General features: G+C 49.5%; 2 protein-coding genes across 2 annotated transcripts; both read right to left on the bottom strand.

Annotated features, from left to right (window-relative positions):
- Window positions 1-515: 515 nt before the first annotated feature.
- Window positions 516-9,004, bottom strand: LOC142917424 (ephrin type-B receptor 3-like). Its single transcript, XM_076062087.1, has 7 exons — window positions 8,884-9,004; window positions 7,648-7,845; window positions 6,298-6,359; window positions 5,607-5,822; window positions 4,796-4,945; window positions 2,691-2,854; window positions 516-537 (listed from the first exon to the last, which is right to left on the bottom strand). Exons 1-7 carry the CDS (start codon window positions 9,002-9,004, stop codon window positions 516-518), a joined length of 933 nt encoding a protein of 310 aa, XP_075918202.1.
- Window positions 9,005-12,577: 3,573 nt separating this feature from the next.
- LOC142917423 (ephrin type-B receptor 2-like) lies at window positions 12,578-14,109 on the bottom strand. Its single transcript, XM_076062086.1, has 3 exons — window positions 13,945-14,109; window positions 12,953-13,055; window positions 12,578-12,671 (listed from the first exon to the last, which is right to left on the bottom strand). Exons 1-3 carry the CDS (start codon window positions 14,084-14,086, stop codon window positions 12,578-12,580), a joined length of 339 nt encoding a protein of 112 aa, XP_075918201.1. The 5' UTR covers window positions 14,087-14,109.
- Between the last annotated feature and the right edge of the window lie 9,647 nt (window positions 14,110-23,756).

Raw genomic sequence — 23,756 nt, 5'->3', positions numbered from 1 at the left:
CTTTGGCTCCTCGCTCGTTCGTTCCGCCACAGGTTGCCATTGCGACGTCGCTCCGTGACATTGCCACTAGGCGGGGCTTCCCATGAAAGTGATAAAACTGTCTCATCTACCGGCGGCGGGCGCTTATAGACAATACTACTTTTTTTTTGAAACACGACAAAACAATTTGCGGGAAAAGTTAATTTTTTTATTAGAAAAGTAATTTGTCATCTCGAGCTGCTTTGTGGGGCGATGTCCCAACTCCCCCTTAGTGGATGAACCAACGCAGCAGCCCCCAGGTAGTGATTACATAAAGAGCCTCAACTCAGCGCACAACTCAAACGCCTGGAGACGTGGCAGCAGCAGCAGTCGAATCACGGCCGCACGCAGCAGCAGCAGTAACGGCGTCATCCAGCAGCGGAGAGAGGAGCTGACCAGGGATTGTGTAAGTCGTCGGCCCTGCCTCCACTATAGTCTGTGTGGTTAGTAAAGAACACGAAGAGACGATGTGATGCAGCCACGACCGTCAATTACCCCTACAGGCCGGCAGGTGTCACCCTGTCATTACACAAGTTAAGGGATCAAAGAGGAGGCACGCGAACAACAAACGAGCACGGGGAAGACGCAGGTCGTCGCGAGCGGGGGAAAAACAATAGAAAGTGTTAAAACCGACGGGGGAGCGCCGTGAGAAAAACCCAACGGGACACGAGAGGCAAACGCTGAGACCCCGAGTGGAGGACGCGCCAGCGAACACGACTACAACCGAGTGGGAGGAGACGGCGGCGGAATCGGCGTTGGCGTTGGCGGTGAGAAGGCGTCGCCGTGAATGGAGGCCACCGCTGCCGGAGACGACAAGCTGGGCAGGGGGAGAGAAGGGAGTGGAAGGTGACGAGGGTGGAACACCGACCACCGGGCAGACCCTCATTGGGACCGTGAGAAGGCCAAAGTGGTCGCGACGTTTGTGCCGCCCGCTCTCGTTTCCTGTTTTTGTTTTACCGGGAAGCGGTGCGCGTCATCATCACGTCGCCCCAGTGCTAGCGATGCTTACTACACAACGCACCGGGTACTCGTTTGAGGCCGAGTCGACCTAGTGGAGGCCCAGGACCAGTTCAGATAATCGTCATTGGTGTTGGCCGTGAGCGGGAATCAAATCCGGTGTCGCCGGGTTCGTAGGGCGGCGTGCTGACCACTATACCACCGCTCCCCACACGCACACACACACATACACACATACACACACACATACACACACATATACACACACACATACACTATCGCTACACTATCGCTCACACATACACACATGCACACACACACATACATACACATGTACACACATACGTACACACATACATACATACACACATACATACATACACACATACACACACATACATACACACACATACACACACACATACACACACACATACAAACATACATACAAACATACACACACATACACACATATACAAACATACATACACACATACACACACACATACACACACATACACACATACATAACAACAACCGCCATTCGCCACAAAGTGGCGGTGACGTCACCACGACGCTTGTGCCAGGCCATGCGCACCTTGAGGCCACGTGGAGTGTCTAACGCCCGCTGGCAGGAGGTCACGGGACAGACCCAGCAGGTGCCACGGGTCAATTGACAGAACATGCTCTTCTGTCACTATGTAGTTCAGCAGATGTTCTTGCTTGCATCCATGATGGTGCGTGGATGCGCCGATGCCGGAACAGCGTGTTGGTAATGACAAGCTCATGGGCTGCATAAAAATTTAGCAGCCTCCTGCCGCTGTTATTGAGCTGATCTGGCTCATGCCTTCCAATCACTCCAGACCAGGTGACAGCATCATGACCAACTCAGGTGAGCACCTTTGACAGGTGCTCACCTGACTCATCGGCCTTGCCTGCATCCCTCCACGGATGTTCGTCTTCGGTGGGGGCATAACTAACCACGACCACCACTCCTTGCCTCCGGTTGATGGGAAGGCGAGCCCAAAGTAGCCTGGGGCTTACAGCTTCCCCCACCTCACCGCCACGCTTCCACGCCCCTTTCATTCTTTTGTTTAGATAGAAGAGCCACTCGCTCTCTGTTGTTTAGCAGTCCCCTGCCCCGAGTAGAGGACTATCCACCCCTCATGGTGGCAGGAGCCAGAGCCGGTCTACCGGACCTGCTGAATATCGCAGAGATCCAGGCGGTTCCGGTCCAGCTCCCGACAGAGGAGTGGCAGCCTCTCCTCCGCAGTGAGCGTTCGAACATTCCACGTGGCCACGCGTAGTGGTTTTTTGTTGTTGTTTCTGGAGGAGCTCCGATGGTGAGGATTCAGTCTCCCGGCTCCGCCAAATGGGGTTTTGGCCAGGAGATGTCATAGATGCCTGTCCTCCGGCACAAGCTTATTAATAAAAAATTTCATTCATGATTTAGTCGTAATTAATTGAAGGTGGAGGGGTTACCAACCCCTCGCACCCGTCCAGATCCCCCATTTGGTCGCTGTGGTGGTCACAAACACCATGAAGGGAAAGGCCAATTTAAATTGTCCCTCCTCCCACGGCACCGCCCACGACAGCGTTGCAGTCCGGCACCACGAAGAGGTAGGGGGTTGTTTTCTTGCTCCCCACACACACACACAGACACACGCACACACAGACAAACTCACACACACACAGACGCACACACACAAACGCACCTGGCCGTGTCGTGCAGCGCGTTAGTGACGGCGGTAACGAGGCGGCTGAAAGAGGGCCGCCAGGAGCTCTCCTGCTGCCAGCAGCTCAGCATGAGGCGGCGGAGAAGCATGGGGCAGTCCATGGGGCACGGCAGACGCCAGCCGCCCTCTACTGCCTCCATCACCTGGGGGGTACGAGACCCATAGACTACTCACACAGAGACCCATACAGTACTACTCACACAGAGACCCATAGAGTACTACTCACACAGAGACCAATAGAGTACTACTCACACAGAGACCCATAGAGTACTCACACAGAGACCCATAGAGTACTCACACAGAGACCCATAGAGTACTACTCACACAGAGACCCATAGAGTACTACTCACACAGAGACCCATAGAGTACTCACACAGAGACCCATAGACTACTCACACAGAGACCCATAGAGTACTCACACAGAGACCCATAGACTACCCACACAGAGACCCATAGACTACTGACAGAGACCCATAGAGTACTACTCACACAGAGACCCATAGACTACTCACACAGAGACCCATAGAGTACTACTCACACAGAGACCCATAGAGTACTACTCACACAGAGACCCATAGAGTACTACTCACACAGAGACCCATAGACTACTCACAGAGACCCATAGACTACTCGCACAGAGACCCATAGAGTACTACTCACACAGAGACCCATAGACTACTCACAAAAAGACCCATAGACTACTACTCACACAGAGACCCATAGACTACTCACACAGAGACCCATAGACTACTCACACAGAGACCCATAGACTACACGTACAGAGACCCATAGACTACACACAGAGACCCATAGAGTACTCACACAGAGACCCATAGAGTACTACTCACACAGAGACCCATAGACTACTCACAGAGAGACCCATAGAGTACTACTCACACAGAGACCCATAGAGTACTACTCACACAGAGACCCATAGAGTACTACTCACACAGAGACCCATAGACTACTCACAGAGAGACCCATAGAGTACTACTCACACAGAGACCCATAGAGTACTACTCACACAGAGACCCATAGAGTACTACTCACACAGAGACCCATAGAGTACTACTCACACAGAGACCCATAGACTACTCACACAGAGACCCATAGACTACTCACACAGAGACCCATAGACGACTCACACAGAGACCCATAGACTACTCACAGAGAGACCCATAGACTGCTCACACAGAGACCCATAGACTACACACAGAGACCCATAGAGTACTCACGCAGAGACCCAGAGACTACACACAGAGACCCATAGAGTACTCACGCAGAGACCCATAGACTACTCACACAGAGACCCATAGACTACTCACACAGAGACCCATAGAGTACTCACAGAGACCCATAGACTACTCACAGAGACCCATAAACTACTCGCACAGAGACCCATAGACTACTCACACAGAGACCCATAGACTACTCACACAGAGACCCATAGACTACTCACACAGAGACCCATAGAGTACTCACACAAAGACCCATAGACTACTCACACAGAGACCCATAAACTACTCACACAGAGACCCATAGACTACTCACACAGAGACCCATAGACTACTCACACAGAGACCCATAGACTACTCACACAGAGACCCATAGACTACTCACACAGAGACCCATAAACTACTCACACAGAGACCCACAGACTACTCGCATAGAGACCCATGGACTACTCGCACAGAGACCCATAGACTCACCACACAGAGACCCATAGACTACTCACACAGAAACCCATAGACTAATCACACAGAGACCCACAGCCGCACACAGAGACCACAGACTACTCACACAGAGACCGCAGACACACACACAGAGACCCATAGACTACTCACACAGAGACCCATAGACTACTCACACAGAGACCCACAGCCGCACACAGAGACCACAGACTACTCACACAGAGACCCATAGACTACACACAGAGACCCATAGAGTACTCACACAGAGACCCATAGACTACACACAGAGACCCATAGACTACTCACACAGAGACCCACAGCCGCACACAGAGACCACAGACACACACACAGAGACCACAGACACACACACAGGGGTGCCGGTGCTGAACTCACGTCCCGGTTGCTCATGTCCCAGTACGGCCGTTCGCCGTACGACGTCACCTCCCACACGACGATGCCGTAGCTCCACACGTCGCTCGCCGACGTGAACCTGAGCTGTGCGATGGCCTCCGGGGCGGTCCAGCGGATCGGGATCTTCCCCCCCTGGTGGGGAACATTCACAACGGGACCTCGCCCTCGGGTCCGGCACGCGGGGCTCTCGCGGCCCGACGTCGTCGGCACGCGGCGAAGGGTTTGCCGGGTCAAAGCCGGCGTCGCGAGTTCGCGCCGCCTCGACGCGCCGAGCGTCGAGATTCACGGGTCCACACCGTCTCCGGTGTGGACCCGTGAATCCCAAAGACAACGGCACCGTACGCTGCACGTTCGCACTTTCACCGCGCGTGTGTGCATGTGTGCGTGTGTGTGTGTGCGCGTGTGTATGTGTGTGTGCGTGTGTGCGTGTGTGCGTGTGTGTGTGCGTGTGTGTGCGTGTGTGTGTGTGTGCGTGTGCGTGTGTGTGTGTGTGTGCGTGTGTGTGTGCGTGTGTGCGTGTGTGTGTGTGTGCGTGTGTGTGTGTGCGTGTGTGTGTGTGTGTGCGTGTGTGCGTGTGTCTGTGTGAGGTTAATGCATTTCGCTCGACGCACGGCGGCGGCAAGTACTTTCGGCGAAAAACGGAAGCCCCTTAGGGAGCGGTAACGCCGCGCCGACACACGCCGGGCCGGCGCGGCTTTGCCTTCTCCTCGACTCCGGCCGAACGTCGGCCGAACGTCGGCCGAACGTCGGCCGTCGACGACGCCGGCGCTTCTTTTTTCCTGCCCCGCCTTACCCGGGAGGTGTACGCTCCCTCGGGGTCGGCGTCCAGTAGAAGCGTCCGCGAGAGGCCAAAGTCGGACACCTTGCACGTCAGCTCGCCACTCACGAGCACGTTGCGGGCGGCCAGGTCGCGGTGCACATAGCCCCTGCGGGACAGGTACTCCATGCCCGATGCGACGTCACGCAGCATCCCGAGCAGCTGGGTCACCACGAGGTGCCCCTTCTTCATCTACACCGTGCCCGGCCAGAGGGGGGAGAGAGGGAGGGAGGAGGGGAGGAGAGGGGGGAGAGGGGGGAGGAGAGGGGGGAGAAGGAAGAGGAAGGGAGGGAGAAGAGGAGGCGATGAGGAGCCGCCTGGGTGACGTTGTGCTGCTTGTTGTGCGGCCGTCTGGAATGCTCTTCCGGGAGCTGCTATGTGCGTTTAAGTCATCGTTGTCTAAACTAATTTGTTTAGAACTCTCGCTTGTTGTGTTTAGTTTGTCCCCCCCCCCGCGCCAGTTGGCTACGTAAGGTACAAAGAAGTTTGACGCAGACGCGTGCAGTTGTCACCACAAGCGGAGCCCCGGTTAGTATGATCTACGGCACACACACACAACAACGCCACCGTGTGCTCTCCATTTGTGGACAGTTACACACACAACCGCTGAGGAGTGTGAGACTGCAACACACCGATGATCGCATCATTTGGCATTGCCACTTCTTACCCTGAGGAATAAATCCAAGGAATGGTTTTCCATGAATTCGGTGATGATCATGACAGGTTTACCTTCGTCGAGAGGACAAGAAAACCAAACGTTAGCAATCCACGCACAGCATTCACGACTTATACCGTAACATCATCACTTGGTCACATACACACCTTGTATCTCTGCCAAGATGCGTCGCTGTGGGTTCATACACAGGGACTCCTCTACTTACGAATGTTCCTCTTACGAACTCTCAGAGGTACAAACAAACCTGTTCGTACGTCCGGTTGCCCGTTCTGAACCGAGAGTCAGAGGTTCAACCTCTGCGCAATAGATGGTGGTGGCATCTGCATCTGCAGAACGTGAAGAACCAGTGGCATCTACATCTGCAGAACGTGAAGAACCAGTGGCATCTACATCTGCAGAACGTGAAGAACCAGTGGCATCTACATCTGCAGAACGTGAACCAGTGGCATCTACATCTGCAGAACGTGAAGAACCAGTGGCATCTACATCTGCAGAACGTGAAGAACCAGTGGCATCTACATCTGCAGAATGTGAAGAACCAGTGCATCTACATCTGCAGAATGTGAAGAACCAGTGGCATCTACAGCTGCAGAATATGAAGAACCAGTGGCATCTACATCTACAGAACGTGAAGAACCAGTGGCATCTACATCTGCAGAACGTGAAGAACCAGTGGTATCTACATCTGCAGAACGTGAAGAACCAGTGGCATCTACATCTGCAGCACGCGAGGAACCAGTGGCATCTACATCTTTAGAACATAAAGAACCAGTGGCATGTAGTGTATAGTAGTGTATAATGTAGTATAGAGGAGTGTAGTGTATAGTCGTGTATAGTGTTGTGTATAGTGTAATGTGCAGTGTGTATAGTGTAGTATAGAAGTACACCACACCGGTGTGTTGGAGAGCAAATCCACAACATTTCCAATCTGAGTACAATCACCAGTGATTACAACAACGGGCATAATCAGCTGGACAGCCAGCTACATAACAGACTTGCCAGTTTTAAACTTGGTTCGAAGCTTTTGTGACTGCAGGAATTAATCTTTGTTTTTTTCGGTAAAGTCACGTATAAATAAGAAATAATAAAATAACATAATAGCGTCCGACGTTTCGGTTGTATACATCTGGGGTTATGTATTTCCCCTCTCTCTTAAATTTAGTTCTTCTGTACCTGATGATGGCTGCTTGCGTTGCAACCGAAACGTCGTACGCTATTATGTTATTTTATTACTTCTTATTTATATGTGACTTTACCGGAAAAAAACAAACAAAGATTAATTGCCAGTTTTTAGTTTGTTTAAAATGCGTGTGGCATCGATTGGACGTTCTCGAAGCTCACTCTTGGTGACGACGCCCTCCAGGCGGACGATGTTGTCATGCTCGAACTGGCCCATGATGCTCGCCTCACACAGGAAGTCCTGCTGCTGCTGCTTGCTGGATCCGCCCTTCAGCGTCTTGATGGCCACGCGCACTGTCGCCGCCCCTCCGCTGCTGCCCTGGCGCTTCAGGTATCCGACGTGCACCTTCCCAAACTCTCCTGCGGGCCGAGGGGTCGATGACAGTGGGTAGCACGTAGAGCAGGTGTGAGGACCCCCCCCCCCCCCGGTCCAGCTGCTAAGTAAGGTTCGTCACGTGAATAAAACGTGCCGATTGCTTGCTGGTTGTGCACTGGCCGGTCGCTGTGTGGTGCATGCGTTGGGGAGTGTGAACCCACGGCAAACGACGGGGTGCTGCAAAACAATGTTAACACTTTTCGATTTGAAGCTTTCGTGACTGCGAGGATTCATCTTCTTTGGTTCTTTCGCTAAAGTCACCACCACGTAGAATGAGACTAAAATAATAAATTGCTAAAATAAAATAACGCGGTAAAACTCTCACGACGTTTCGGCCACAACGCAAGCGGCCTTCATCAGGTGAAGGGGACGAGACTGTCTGGAGGACAGCGCTGTCCAGACAGTCTCGTCCCCTTCACCTGATGAAGGCCGCTTGTGTTGTGGCCGAAACGTCGTGAGAATATTATTGTGTTATTTTATTTTATCAATTTATTATTTTATTCTCATTCTACGTGACTTTACCGAAAGAACCAAAGAAAATGTTAACACTTATATTGGACTATTGGTTTTTCATGGAAAGAGAACGGATAATAATAATACTACGCTGTAACATGATAACAAATCCATAATGGAGATTTTTTTTCTCTGGTTAGTGCACGTAAATTTATAAATGTATGGTTAAACTCGCCACCACCCGACCCAGCCAACTAGTAAGGCTTGTCACGTATGGATGATCTGGGTTCGCGAAAGCCTACGTGTTAAACATGATAACAAATGTAACGTTAATAGCTTCCAAAAGTCAAAGAGTTTCTCCCACTCGTTCGCCGTCGTTGTCACCGTGCGCCTGGAACCTTCTCCAGGCGGTCTCCAGAGCCCCGGAGGCACAAACATTTCTTGCGGCGGCGTTGCAAATTCTCAGCAGTGTCAACATTTGAAGTGGGCGCCCTGTGAGTAAGTTTTAGTTAACGGGTACCACGGTACAGACGTGCCCGCCCCCGTCCCCCCCCCCCCCCCCCGTTCACCTGCTACGATGACGCGTCCAAGTTTGATTCGCGAGGCGTCGATTTCCGTCGTGAACTCGCGGAGAGCATCGCTGGGCTCGTCGTAGTCGTGTGGGTCAATGTACAGCCTGAAGCCCGGCATCTTCACTGTGGGTGGCAACGGCGAAATCAACCATGCACAGGGTGTGTGTGTGTGTGTGAGTGTATGAGGGGTGGTGTGTGAGGGGTGGTGTGTGTGGGGTGGTGTGTGTGTGAGTGTCCGGCAAAACAACCCCCTACCTCCTCGCGGTGCCGGACGGGAAACTCTGTCGTGGACAGTGCTGTGGGGGGAGGGCCAATTCCGATTGGCCCCTCCTCTCATGGCGTCTGTGACCACCACAGTGGCTAAACGGGGGCTCTGGACGGGTACGAGGGGCCGGTAACCCCTCCACCTTCAACATTTTTACCACGAAACTACGAATAAAATTTTTTACTAATAAGCTTGTGCCAGAGGCCCCGGGGGGACAGGCGTCTATGACGTCTCCTGGCCAAACCCCAATTGGCAGAGCCAGGAGATTGAATCTCTACCCTCGGGTCTCCTCCAGAAACAACGAAAAGCCACTTCGTGTGGCCACGTGGAATGTTCGAACGCTCACTGCGGAGGAGAGGCTGCCACTCCTCTGTCGGGAGCTGGACCGGTACCGCCTGGATCTCTGTGGCATTCAGGAGGTCCGGTGGACCGGTTCTGGCTCCTGCCACAATGAGGGGTGGACAGTCCTCTACTCGAGGCAGCAGACTGCCAAACAACAGGGTGTGGCTCTTCTTTTGAACACAAGAATGAAGGGGGCATGGGAGCGTGGTGATGAGGTGTGGGAAGCTGTAAGCCCCAGGCTACTTTGGGCTCGCCTTCCCATCAACCGGAGACGAGGAGTGGTGGTCGTGGTTACTTATGCCCCCACTGAAGACGAACATCCGTGGAGGGATGCAGGCAAAGCCGATGAGTCAGATGCCTTCTATGACCTGTCACAGGTGCTGGCTAAAGTGGCCCCTCGGGATAGAGTCATCTTGTTTGGTGACTTCAATGCCCGAGTTGGTCATGATGCTGGCACCTGGTCTGGAGTGATTGGAGGGCATGGGCCAGATCAGCTCAATAACAACGGTAGGAGGCTGCTTGATTTTTGTTCAGCCCATGGGCTTGTAATTACCAACACGCTGTTCCGGCATTGGCGCATCCACACAACATCATGGATGCATGCCGGGTCCAAGCAAGAACATCTGCTGGACTACATAGTGACGAATCAGCGGATGCGAGCCCATGTCTTTGACACCAGGACCTACCGTGGAGCTGATCTGCCCTCTGACCATCGACTAGTCATCTGTGAGATGCGCCTGCCATTCTTCCACTCCGGTGGTGGGTGTACACCCAGGACCCCATTCCAACCTAAAGTGGCCTAGTCTCAGTTATCTGATGAAAGTTGCAAGCGAGAATTTCATCATCGCTTGCGGCTGGGGTTGGCATCGTCCCCCACTCCTCCTGATGTCGAGGGTAAATGGGCGAGCTTTAGGACTGTGACTCATGCAGCTGCATTGGCTGCTTTGGTTACGCAGTCCAGACCTCCCCAGAGACCCTGGCTGAAAGAGGAGGTGATCAGGATAGTTTAGAAAAAGCGACAGGCCCACTGTCATCGGCTACAGAATCCCGCATCAGAGAATGAGGAGGCTTACCGCAGCCTTCGCTCGGAGGTTCGGAGAGCCGTGAGGCGCTGCAAGGATGGGTGGTGGTCGTGGGTTGCTGAGGAGATGGAGTCTGCCTCAGTGGCCCGTGATCACAAATCTCTATTTAACTCCATCAAAAAAGCAACCTGCAGCGCCACACCTATTACCAACATTAGGGGAAAAAACGGTGATCCAATCTCCGACCCCCAGGAACCGGTTTGCAGATTTGCTGAGCATTTCTGTGAGGTCCTGGAGGAGGGAAAATCTCTCAGCCAGGAAAACATCATGGCACAAAGTGGGGATGACCCTGCTGAGGCTGCGGTGCCTCAAATATTGGAAGAAGTCACCCCCTGTGAGTGGCTGGCTGAGGTGCCATCTGTTGAGGAAGCACTGAAGGCGATCCGGAGTCTGAGACCAGGAAAGGCACCGGGCAGAGATGATCTCCCAAGCGAAATGCTGAGGGAGGGTGGCGTTTGTGCACAGACTGCCCTATATGACATCATAACAACAGTCTGGACCACTGGACAGGTTCCACAGGATTGGAAGGATGCCCTGGTGGTCCCCCTCTTTAAGAAGGGGGACCGCACAGACTGTAACAACTACAGGGGCATCTCACTCCTCAGTGTGCCGGGAAAGGTCCTGGCAAGGATTATTCAACATCGCCTTGCCAGGCACGCTGAGGAGAGGCTTGCGGAGCCCAAATGCGGTTTCAGGAAAGGGCGGTCCTGCACAGATGCGATATTTTCTGTCCGTCTGCTACAGCAGATGTGTAGGGAATTCCAGCAAGACCTACATCTCTGCTTTAGTGACCTGGTCAAGGCCAGGTCACACCGCCCTCTCCAGCTGCGACATGATTCCCAGTCGCACGCTCGTTGTCACGCGCTTCGCTCCGTCCCCGTTGCTCGAGGGTGAAGATGGCAATGGCGGTAACGGTGATTGTGGTTGGTGTGCTGGTGGCAGGTGGGGTTTTTGCCACCTCTTCGTGGGAAGAGGAAGAACACTGTCTCTCAATAGTGGAGGAGCGGAGAGCGACTTGTGCATGCATCAATGTCTTGAGTGGCGTACCACTACCACCACCAACATCGGAGGGTGGAGGAGCGATGCTCACAACAACGAGCGGAGCGCCGGGTGGCTAAAGCACAGCGGGTTGGCACAGTAGGGGGCACAGGTGGTGCATCAGCCAGTCATCTCAGTCAGTCGACCTGTGGCACCTGCTGGGTCTGCCCCGTGACCTCCTGCCAGTGGGCGTTCGACACTTCGCGTGGCCTCAGGGTGCACATAGCCTGGCACAAGCGTCGTGGTGACGTCACCGCCACTTAGTGGCGAATGGCGGTTGTTGTTTTGAGTGTATGAGGGGTGGTGTGTGAGGGGTGGTGTGTGAGGGGTGGTGTGTGTGTATGTGTGTGAGAGGTGTGTGTGTATGAGGGGTGGTGTGTGTGTGTGTATGAGGGGTGGTGTGTGTGTATGAGGGGTGGTGTGTGTGTGTGAGTGGTGTGTGCGTGTGTATGAGGAGTGGTGTGTGTGTGGGTGTATGAGTGGTGTGTGTGTGTGAGGTGTGTGTGTGTGTATGAGGAGTGGTGTGTGTGTGTATGAGTGGTGGTGTGTGTGTGTGTGAGAGGTGTGTGTGTATGAGAAGTGGTGTGTGTGTGTGTATGAGTGGTGTGTGTGTGTATGAGGAGTGGTGTGTATGAGGTGTGTGTGTGTGTATGAGAGGTGGTGTGTGTGTGTATGAGGAGTGGTGTGTGTGTGTGAGAGGTGGTGTGTGTGTGTGTGTATTAGAGGTGTGTGTGTGTGTATGAGAGGTGTGTGTGTATTAGAGGTGTGTGTGTATGAGTGGTGTGTGTGTGTATGAGTGGTGTGTGTATGTGTGTGTATGAGTGGTGTGTATGTATGAGGTGTGTGTGTGAGAGGTGTGTGTGTGAGTGGTGTGTGTGTATGAGAGATGTGTGTGTGTATGAGATGTGTGTGTGTGTGTTTTAGAGGTGGTGTGTGTGTCTGTGCGCGCGAGGTGGAGCAGCGTTTACCCCGCACGCTGTAGAAGCGAGGATTGTCTCTCTTCGCGAGGCTCCGACTCTGCTGCTTGCCAGTGACCACTCCTCCTCCTGCTCCTCCTCCTTCAAACGCAACGCGATGCACGCAGCCATCAAGGCGGCGGCGGCGGCAGTGCTGAAGAAGCGAGTTCGCTCTGGAGGGTGCCGCCTCTTACCCAACGTTCAGGGAGATTGCCTCTTGGTGGTGCAGCCAGATCACGTGGGAACACTCAGAACGCCCGTGGGAACCCCCCCCCAGTGTGACCCCCCCCAGTGTGACCCCCCCCCCAGTGTGACCCCTCAGTGTGACCCCCCAGTGTGACCCCCCCCAGTGTGACCCCCCCCCCAGTGTGACCCCCCCCCACCTCTTCTTGACGATGATGCAGGCAGCAGCGATGAGCAGCATCAGCCCCACGAGGCCAGCGGACAGCAAGGAGGCCCAGAGGGTCACTTCCTGAGTCGCTTGTGCTGGGGGAGGGGGAGGGAAAGAGTTACAAACACATCCTTCACTTACTACAACAACCACAACAACCACAACAACCACAACAACAAACACAACAACTACAACAACACCACAATAACCACCAACACAACAACAAACAACAGGACAACACCTACAACAACAACCACAACAACTACAACAGACAGGAGGGGTGGGGTGGTGGTGCTGTTGGTGGGGTCGTGGTAGGTTGGTAGTGGGGTTGGTGGTGGCGTAGTGGTTGGGTGGGGATGGTGCTGGTGAGTGGTGGTGGTGGTGGTGGTGGGTGGTGGTGGTGGTGGTCCTTGTGGCGTAGTGGTTGGGTGGGGATGGTGCTGGTGAGTGGTGGTGGATGGGTGGTGGTGGTGGCGTAGTGGTTGGGTGGGGATGGTGCTGAGATGATGGGGATGGTGCTGGTGAGTGGTGCTGGTGAGTGGTGGTGGTGGGGTGGTGGTGGTGGCGGCGTAGTGGTTGGGTGGGGATGGTGCTGGGGTGGTGGTTGGTGGTGGTGGGGTTGGTAGTGGTTGGTGGTGGGTGGGTGGTGATTGGTGGTGGGTGGTGGTGGTGCTGGTTGGTGGTGGTGGGGTGGTGGTTGGGGGTTGGTGGTGGTGGGGTTGGTGGTGGTTGGTGGTGGTGGGGTTGGTGCTGGTTGGTGGTGGGTGGGTAGTGGTTGGGTAGTGGTTGGGTAGGGTTGATGCTGGTTGGTGGTGATTGGGTGGTGGTGGCTGGTGGTGGTGGGTGGTGGCTGGATTGGGTGGTGGTGATGATTGGGTGGTGGTGATTGGGTGGTGGTGGTGATTGGGTGGTGGTGGTGATTGGGTGGTGGTGGTGGTGATTGGGTGGTGGTGGTGGTGATTGGATGGTGGTGTTGTTGCTCACGTGCGGGAGACGTCTGGAAGTGGAGTGTGGGGCTGTAGTCTCCGTAGCCGGCGGCGTTGCGAGCGCGGACCTGCAGTGAGTAAACCGCGGCATGCCGGAGCCCCGTCACGGTGATGCTCGGCACGCTGGAGATCAGCCTCATTACCTCTCTCTCGTCGTCGTCATCCTGGTGGGGGGGGGGGGGGGTACAGATGGGGGGGGGGGGTACAGATGGGGGGGGTACAGATGGGGGGGGGATGGGTTCAGACTCATCCCACAGAGACCCATTGAACCTGGGTCACGTGGTTCACAGCATATTGTTGTGTTAACTCTACTGCCCTCCACTTGCTAATGCAAAGACAAAGAACCCCCGTATAGTGTCAGCAGACTGTCGGGGCGAGTGCTGTTAGCGGCCACCTATGGAGGCACACGAGGGGGTGGGTGGTCAGCACCACGCCCGGCCGCCTTTGTATCCACAGTGGTGATGTTGTTGTATACGGCCCTTTTTCCACAATTAATATCCATAAGAATATTTACGGATGCATACACCTAGATTTCTTTTTCCTTTCTTTCGTGACAAACAATTTATATTTTTTAATGAATAAAACCCGTAAGCCAGAAACACGGAAAACCAGATGTCGGTCATAAACAGGCCATATATATATAAAGAAATAATAAAACTCTCAAGGCGAGGAGGATGTAACAGCTATCGGCAAAAATCTCCAGGTGAACAAGAGTTTGATGGGCCCTTAGGAACGGTCCCTCCGAGGTCAGAACACCAAGAGAGTAGACACGGAGACGCCAACAGGGTAAATCGTATACATATTCTTTTCCTTATTTGCCAGTAAAAAAAAAGGCAACAACAAGAATAAGATAGAATTAGCGATCCTAACGCTCACTCCAATTAAGAACAGGCCACCAGACACATCAGTGAATTATTATCCAATGATTAATTCGCTATCAAATGATTTTCACCTTTAATACTTTTACTGTTAAAACAAAGCTTGGAGCAGGAATACCGAGTCACATCAAAGGTTATCGAGAAGGAATGAGACAATGGGTAAACTTGCAAAATAATTTAAACAATATCCCAAGCAACCCCGACCACCTTTGTCCCTCTCACAGCGCGGAGAAGCAGGAATTACACCTTATCACAAGGGGCCATCTGGAAAAGCCAGCCGGGTTTGATGAGGAGACACACCCCACCCCACACACGGCAACCAGGCAAAGACAGTTTTAAAGAAAATTGCAATATAATATTAATAATAACAACGTGTTAACCTTACACGACATTCCATTAAAGAACCTTACAGAACCAAGGGATATGGATTCCAACAATCAAGAAACGGACCTCTTAAACTCAGGATGATAATTATTTTTCTTTTTAATAATTCTATCATAACAATTCGAACCTCGGTAAAACCGAGAGGTGTCGGGAGGACGTAGTTACAAACACGAGTCTTGGCGAACATGGGACCAAATGGTATTTGAGAAATATAAGTCGAAAGTATAAAGAGGTGCTCCCGACCACCTTTGTCTCTCCCGAAGAGCGCGAGAGAGGAATTTCACGCCAGGGCAAACAGATCGTTATCGCGGGGACCATCTGCCACACACGGGACTTAGTAGTGGCCCCACCCCACCCTGCACACGGGCAGCAAAAGAGCGAGCGTGCTTTAAGTTAAATAAACTGTCACACATTTATAAACACAAAGTGACGAAAATTAAAAAAACTAAGTAAGAGCCAAGGTAACGGGGTGGATTAGGCTGTTAGAATGTGGAGTCGAAATGATATTTGCAAAGTATAGAGAGATGGGAAGATCCCGGCCACCTTTGTCTTTCCCTGCAGCACGTGATAAAATGCATACGCTCGGAAGAGCATCTTCACTTGGAAACAAATCAAATACTATGAATCACAAGCATGATCATAACTGTGTATGATAAGATACCAACTGTGATGTGAAATGTTAAACTAAAAAAAATCGTAACCATTTCTTTGTGCGTCGAAAACGTGTACGAAAAGGGGGGGGGGAACCCGCCCCTCTCTCTGGGTGGATGGAGTAGACAACCAGACGCCTTCAAGATGAATCGAAGTGTCTGTTGTCTTGATGTTTATGGCTTGAGGAAAGACCCGAACAGAACCGTGTCATAAATGACACACACACAAACATACACACTGACACACGAACCCCCCCCCCCCCACCACCGACACACGAACCCCCCCACCGACATACGATCAGATCAAAGATAGCTCCGCCTCGTGAGGGGGAGCCGAGAAGGAGAGAGATTTTTGGCATAAAAAGGAGCCGTTTCAGCATTGAAATCAACTCATCAGCCCTCGGGGGCAGCTCAACAGAAGAAGACTCATCTCAACTCAGCTCAACAGAAGAAGACTCATCTCTACTCATCTCAGCAGAAGACCCGCTCAACTCATCTCAGCAGAAGACCAGCCATCACCGACGCCGGAGACGCCTCTACAACTCGCCGAATTGGCGAGTGTCGCCGATTGGCGACCCGCTGCCGCTGTTAGCGGCCAGCGCCACCACGAGCGAATCGTGAGCCTGCAATCTACAACCGCCGACGACGGAACACCAGCGTGCCAGCTGCTCGCAGACGCACTGCGCACATTACCTACCGTCCGCGTACAACCGCGCCGCTGCGGGCATGCTTCTATCGCCATCTACCAGACGGTCATCGCAGCTACAACAACGTATCTACTCGTTCACCAACATCCGTCGAGTCCGAACCAACTACTGAAAGAAGAATCAACTGATACGTATGATACACTGCCCCCCACTACACGACAAACCAGACGTCTGCTTGACGCAAAGAATCGATTCTGAACATTGGCCTACTCTTTCACCACTCATACCATTCAACACACACACGGGTCATTAACAAAGCCTAAAACCTCAAGCCATTGAATTATCCGTGATTGTGGAAACATCGCAACGACTGAGTGAATAATCCATCGTTTTTAAGAGTGTTCATAATTTTCCTCTGTAATATTGTGCTGGGGCTGTACTTATAACCGCATAAATTACCAACTGACCCATTAACAAGGATTAATTCTTGGCACCTCACCACGGAGCGCCCTCGCGGGGGTGAAGAGCGGGTTCAACCGGTTCCCTGTCAAGGGTCTGGCCACAATTAATTAAAAGATTTGCCCGAGATAAGGATCTCAAAAGGAAACATCGCCACCCATTGAGTTGCGTTGAAAAGTCGATTAGAAATACTTGAGTCGTTCGTTAATATTTTTCTTTCTACATAATCTTGCTGGTATCCACGAATGAAATAACGAATTCAAACGCATATTTGTGCCTCCAAGAATAATACTGGTTGGAGTGCCCTTTCAACGAGTAGCGTTGCATAATAATCAGTCATCCTATTGTTAACAACGTGACAATAATTGCATTAAGGGCCGCGCATGATCAATGACCGAATACTGTGTTGTGTGACAATTCAAGTAACGAAGCATTGCGGCCATCGAGTGGTGTTCATAAGGCAATTAGAAGTATTTCAGTCGAACGCTTTAAATTCATAATCGTTATGAATCAATGAACGAACATCAACGTGGTACTGTGCTGACGATTTCAAGCATAATAACTTCGCATATCAGAATGTATTAAGGATTGGATACGAATCAAAGACCAAGTGCCGTGTTGTGTAACAATTCAAGCATACGAGTTTGCATATTATAAAGTTAAGGTTTGATAGAATAGTTCGCATGTTTTTAATCTCTCTCTCAACAACCGATCGATTGCGTTACGCGTCGGGAATTAACCACAGGTGTCGCTATCGAGGTGAAACAACGCAATCGTGATGGTATCATGTTAATGCTGTGTTGAAATTCCAAAATCCCGAGATTGAGTTTTTATATTATCCAAAAATTAAAGTTAGCTAGAAATAAAATTGACTAAAGCAGAAGGTTTGTGTGTGATTCTTCCTGAAATTCTGCATAATATTGTTCTGCATATGAGATCTGAATCCTGGGGATCTATCATAAGCACGCTATCACCACACATAATCCATAACACATAATTCATAATGTTCAATCGAGAGTAATCGTATCCTTATCGATAATACGGAATTAAAGAGCAGAGTCGAATCGACTCTCTCATTCACGCTCACAACGCCTGCGTCACTGCATACGATTAATTGCGTTATTCCAATTCATAACACAATCCTCGTCACCGAGGCCCGACCTGATAATCCATAACGACCTGCATTGTCCTAACCACGCCCACTCGCATAAATTAATACGATTATCTCTCGAATCAGCATAATTTATGCGCATAATTAGACTAATTAACATAATTTCCGATAAATTATGTAAATCTCAAATTTCATTTAATTTTCATTATTTTCATCAATTTTCATAACACCTATATATACAACATATTGGGGGCGTCGTCCGGGATCTCTCGCAGACAGTTTATGCTTGATCTAAGGAACAAATCACTGTTGTATTAACCAAGGTATTATGATCTATATATACAACAGTGTACTATAGTGTAGTGTTTACTGTAGTGTAGTGTGTACTATAGTGTAGTGTATACTATAGTGTAGTGTGTACTGTAGTGTAATGTATACTATAGTGTAGTGTATAGTGTAGTGTGTACTATAGAGTAGTGTATACTATAGTGTGTACTATAGTGTAGTGTATACTATAGTGTAGTGTGTACTATATACTATAGTGTAGTGTGTACTATAGTGTAGTGTATACTATAGTGTAGTGTATAGTGTAGTGTGTACTATAGTGTAGTGTATACTATAGTGTACTGTATACTTCAGTGTAGTGTGCACTATATACTATAGTGTAGTGTGTACTATAGTGTAGTGTGTACTATATACTATAGTGTAGTGTGTACTATAGTGTAGTGTGTACTGTATACTATAGTGTATACTATAGTGTAGTGTATTGTATACTACAGTGTAGTGTGTACTATATACTATACTGTAGTGTGTACTATAGTGTAGTGTGTACTGTATACTATAGTGTAGTGTGTACTATAGTGTCGTGTGTACTATAGTGTACTGTAGTGTGGTGTGTACTGTAATGTAGTGTGTACTGTAGTGTGGTGTGCACTATAGTGTAGTGTGTACTACAGTGTAGTGTGTACTATAGTGTAGTGTGTACTATAGTGTAGTGTGTACTATAGTGTAGTGTGTACTGTAGTGTAGTGTACTGTATACTACAGTATAGTGTGTACTATAGTGTAGTGTACTGTATACTACAGTGTAGTGTGTACTATATACTATAGTCAAGTGTGTACTGTAGTGTAGTGTGTACTGTAGTGTGTACTATAGTGTAGTGTACTGTATACTACAGTGAAGAGTGTACTATATGCTGTAGTGTAGTGTGTACTATAGTGTAGTGTGTACTGTATACTATAGTGTAGTGTGTACTGTGTACTATAGTGTGTACTATAGTGTAGTGTGTACTGTATACTATAGTGTATACTATAGTGTAGTGTGTTCTATAGTGTCGTGTGTACTGTAGTGTGGTGTGTTCTATAGTGTAGTGTGTACTGTAGTGTGTACTATAGTGTAGTGTACTGTATACTATAGTGTAGTGTGTACTATAGTGTAGTGTGTACTGTAGTGTAGTGTGTACTGTATACTACAGTGTATTGTGTACTATATACTATAGTGTAGTGTGTACGATAGTGTAGTGTGTACTGTATACTATAGTGTAGTGTGTGCTGTATACTATAGTGTATACTATAGTGTAGTGTATACTATAGTGTACTGTATACTACAGTGTAGTGTGTACTATATACTATAGTGTAGTGTGTACTATAGTGTAGTGTGTACTGTATACTATAGTGTACTGTAGTGTGTACTGTATACTATAGTGTAGTGTGTACTGTATACTATAGTGTATACTATAGTGTAGTGTATACTATAGTGTACTGTATATTACAGTGCAGTGTGTACTATATACTATACTGTAGTGTGTACTATAGTGTAGTGTGTACTGTATACTATAGTGTAGTGTATACTATAGTTTAGTGTATACTATAGTGTGTACTGTATACTATAGTGTAGTGTATACTGTATACTATAGTATAGTGTGTACTATAGTGTAGTGTATACTATAGTGTGTACTGTATACTATAGTGTAGTGTATACTGTATACTATAGTATAGTGTGTACTGTAGTGTAGTGTGTACTATAGTGTATACTATAGTGTAGTGTATACTATAGTGTAGTGTGTACTGTAGTGTAGTGTGTACTATAGTGTGTACTGCAGTGTATAGTGTAGTGTGTACTGTATACTATAGTGTATACTATAGTGTATACTATAGTGTAGTGTATACTATAGTGTAGTGTGTACTGTATACTATAGTGTATACTATAGTGTAGTGTATACTATAGTGTAGTGTGTACTATAGTGTGTACTGCAGTGTATAGTGTAGTGTAATAACGCGGGTTTGTGACGGTGTCAGGGCCGCTGACGGCAGGGGGCAGTGCACACGTGGGCGTGAGGAGATCACGTGCGTAGTTAATGTGGCGCTGCACTCTGATGTTGTAGGTAGAAAACATTAAAAAGTCTATTTAATTAAGTAGAACGTGTTGTCTATTTAAAATTGCGCAATTTGATGTGACGTCACATTTCTCAAACCCCCCACCCCCCCCCCCTTGTCACACATCGTCACAAATGTCTGACCCCCCCCCCCCCCCTAGGTGCGTGACGTCATTTACGGACGGCCCCTAACTGTCAACAGCCTCCACACAGAACAGGCAGTGACGTCACGCGTAACAGACCCAACATAGTGACGTCACGCGTAACAGACCCAACATAGCAGGACGTCACCCAAGGGAGGGGGCAATGGAAAATGAATCTAAATCAACTTAAATTGCATCCCCGCTCTGTGACGTCACCACTCAGCATGACCTCATCGGCATGAAGTGCCAGCAAGAGGCGTACCTCGCTAGTGACGTCATGTCACCAAGGTATTCACACTCCCCCAACCCCGTCCACAGCGCTCTTGAGCGTGACGTCACCTCCGCTTGGGTCACTGCCGATATCAATCCAGTGGCAATCCTTATTTGGGCAAAGCTACGCCCAGTGACTGGCGGTTCATTAAGATAATGTGTCCGTTGAATCCGTCGCGAGTTTATTTCGACGGGTTCAGCAGCCACGCCCCATCTCTCGACATTTGGCCCGGACTCATTAACATAATTTATTCAGTTACAGAGCAGCTCATTGTGGGAGGGGCGTGTCTCTTACCACAGAAGTGACGTCATGTTACCTGCTTACACGCGTGACGTCGCGAGGTAACAGGAGGCTGCCGATCCGCGCTTGCACTGAAATCCGAGGTGAGAAATTCTCATGGTGGTGGTTGTTGTTGTTGTTTACCAAGGTAGAGCCTCTCTCGTAGGGATGTCAGTTGAGTAGCAGCGAGCACGGGAATCGATGTCCAGGTTGGAACTTTACAACGCGGGGCCTAGCCACGTGTGGCCTTGCCTCCTGCCCTCGCCTGATTGCATTCACTTGAATTATCTCGCTTAAGTTTAATTTGTCTTCACCCGGCTCGCCACTTTGTAACTTTGTTTTATTGTAAATATTCACGCAGTTTTTATGTTCTTTTGTTACCAGGCCAAGCCCGCTTGAGCTGCTATACCGCTCTTGTTATCAGGAGCGACCTGCCCACAACAACACAAGGTGAGGCTTTGTCAACGTGTGTGAATGTTTTGACTTAAAACTTTGGTGACTGCAGGAATTAATATTCTTGGTTCTTTCGGTAAAGTCACGTAGATAGAAAATGAAATTAAAATAACAGATAATAATTTTTCTTTTTTAAATGAAGCAAAAAACCCCACAACGTTTCTATGGCAACATTAATGTTGAAGATGCGAGGGCTTACAGGAATATTTATGACATTTGCCCTCTCATTGCGTACCATGACAGTGCTGTTTGCACAGTCACACATAGTCACTGTAAGATGATTTTCTTGGTCGTGTTTTTGTTTTGTTGCTTGTTGTGGTTGCACCCGATTCAAGAGCCGAATGGCTCACGGGACTATAACCAAAATAAATAAACTGAAAATCAAAAAACTGAAACCGCGTGATGAATTTTGGGAAAGTTTTTCACTGCATCTCCAAATATATATAAAAGACAAAGTTGTGATTGTGTGTGTTGTCTGTTCAAAATGTTTAGCGTACTTCCCGACATGCAACAAACTGGAAATTTGCCATGTGGGTACTTTCCAGACTGTACACCGTGCAAACATTATACAAATACACTTTTGTGTTTTTAGGGGGGGAGGGGAGCTCAATAATGTATAGATTTTTTGCACGGCAAGTGAGCTGTGACGTCAAATCTGTTACGTGACCCTCGCATGTGGAAGAGTAACGCATTGTAGTGTAGCCGTTAGCGTTGTCTGTGGGTGTGTGTGTCTGTGTGTGTCTGTGTGTGTCTGTGTGTCTGTGTGGGTCTGTGTGTGTCTGTGTGTGTGTGTCTGCTTGTGTGTGTCTGTGTGTGTGTCTGTGTGTGTGTCTGTGTGTGTGTAAGCGTAACTCATTGTAGTGTAGTGGTTAGCGCTACGCGGCGCTACGAACCCGGTGACCCGAGTTCGATTCCCGCTCACGGCCACCACCGGCGACGATTATTTGAACCGCTTCTGGGCCTCCGCTAGGTAGACTCAGCCTTAAACGAGTAACTGTTGTGGTGTGAACATCGCCACTGGGGACACAAAGGCGGCCGGACGTGGTGGATCCAAGTCCCGGGCGAAGCCGGGTAGTACAGCTAGTCATGAATACATGAATGAATATAGACGTGCAAGTCACGTGTGACTGTATATATTCATTCCTCCATGCCTCGATACTGACGTGTAGATGGTGTGGATATTCTTATTTTCTGTCTGCAGCTGACGCTGGTCTGATGGAGCAAAGGCCCTCAGCACAGCAGCTCGGTACGACAAGTCAACAATGCGACCAGCGTGCATACAGCACGGATCGGACTGGAAATTTGACACGGCACCAGAGAAGTCACACAGGAGAGAAACCCTTCAAATGTACTGTGTGTAACAAGGCATTTGCATGGCCATCAGTTTTTCAGACCCACCAGAGAACACACACGGGAGAGAAACCCTTCAGGTGCACGATGTGCGGGATGGCGTTTGCACAGTCATCTAATCTTGTAACACACCAGAGAACACACACAGGAGAGAAACCCTTCAAGTGCAGTGTGTGTGGGAAGGCATTTTTACGGTCATCTTCTCTTAAAAAACACCAGAGAACACACACAGGAGAGAAACCCTTAAAGTGTACTTTGTGCAGCAAGGCGTTTTCAGATTCATGTCATCTTGTAACACACCAGAGAACACACACGGGAGAGAAACCCTTCAAGTGCAATGTGTGTTGGAAGGCATTTTCAGATTCATCTCATCTTCAAAGACACCAGAGAACACACACGGGAGAGAAACCCTTCAAGTGCAGTGTGTGTGGGAAGATATGATTACTCTCGATTGAACATTATGAATTATGTGTGTTATGGATTATGTGTGGTGATAGTGTGCTTATGATAGGTCCCCAGGATTCAGATCTCATACGCAGAACAATATGCAGAATTTCAGGAAGAATCACACACAAACCTGCTTTAATCAATTTTATTTTCTAGCTAACTTTAATTTTTGGATAATATGAAAACTCAATCTCGGGATTTTGGAATTTCAACACAGCGTTAACATGATACCATCACGATTGCGTTGTTTCACCTCGATAGCGGCACCTGTGGTTAATTCCCGACGCGTAACACAATCAATCGGTTGTTCAGAGAGAGATTAAAACATGCAACTATTCTATCAAAACCTTAACCTTATAATTTG

This window comes from Petromyzon marinus, unplaced genomic scaffold, assembly GCF_048934315.1.
Source record: "Petromyzon marinus isolate PM22_M1 ecotype Great Lakes invasive population unplaced genomic scaffold, UKy_Petmar_22M1.pri1.0 PM_G_Scaffold_49, whole genome shotgun sequence".
NCBI classification, from domain to species: Eukaryota; Metazoa; Chordata; class Hyperoartia; order Petromyzontiformes; family Petromyzontidae; genus Petromyzon; species Petromyzon marinus.
This window is presented reverse-complemented; position numbering and strand designations above follow the sequence as displayed.

What these genes read in the sequence shown, in the direction of transcription:
- LOC142917423 (XM_076062086.1), bottom strand. Translation starts at nt 14,086, where the DNA reads ATGAGGCTGATCTCCAGCGTGCCGAGCATCACCGTGACGGGGCTCCGG. An exon ending in CTTCCAGACGTCTCCCGCAC is followed by an intron (nt 13,056 to 13,944) that starts GTGAGCAACAAC and finishes CCCCTCCCCCAG; the next exon opens with CACAAGCGACTCAGGAAGTG. An exon ending in TGCATCATCGTCAAGAAGAG is followed by an intron (nt 12,672 to 12,952) that starts GTGGGGGGGGGT and finishes TTGCGTTTGAAG; the next exon opens with GAGGAGGAGCAGGAGGAGGA.
- LOC142917424 (XM_076062087.1), bottom strand. Translation starts at nt 9,004, where the DNA reads ATGCCGGGCTTCAGGCTGTACATTGACCCACACGACTACGACGAGCCC. An exon ending in TGGACGCGTCATCGTAGCAG is followed by an intron (nt 7,846 to 8,883) that starts GTGAACGGGGGG and finishes CTCGGCCCGCAG; the next exon opens with GAGAGTTTGGGAAGGTGCAC. An exon ending in GGAGGGCGTCGTCACCAAGA is followed by an intron (nt 6,360 to 7,647) that starts GTGAGCTTCGAG and finishes CTCTCGACGAAG; the next exon opens with GTAAACCTGTCATGATCATC.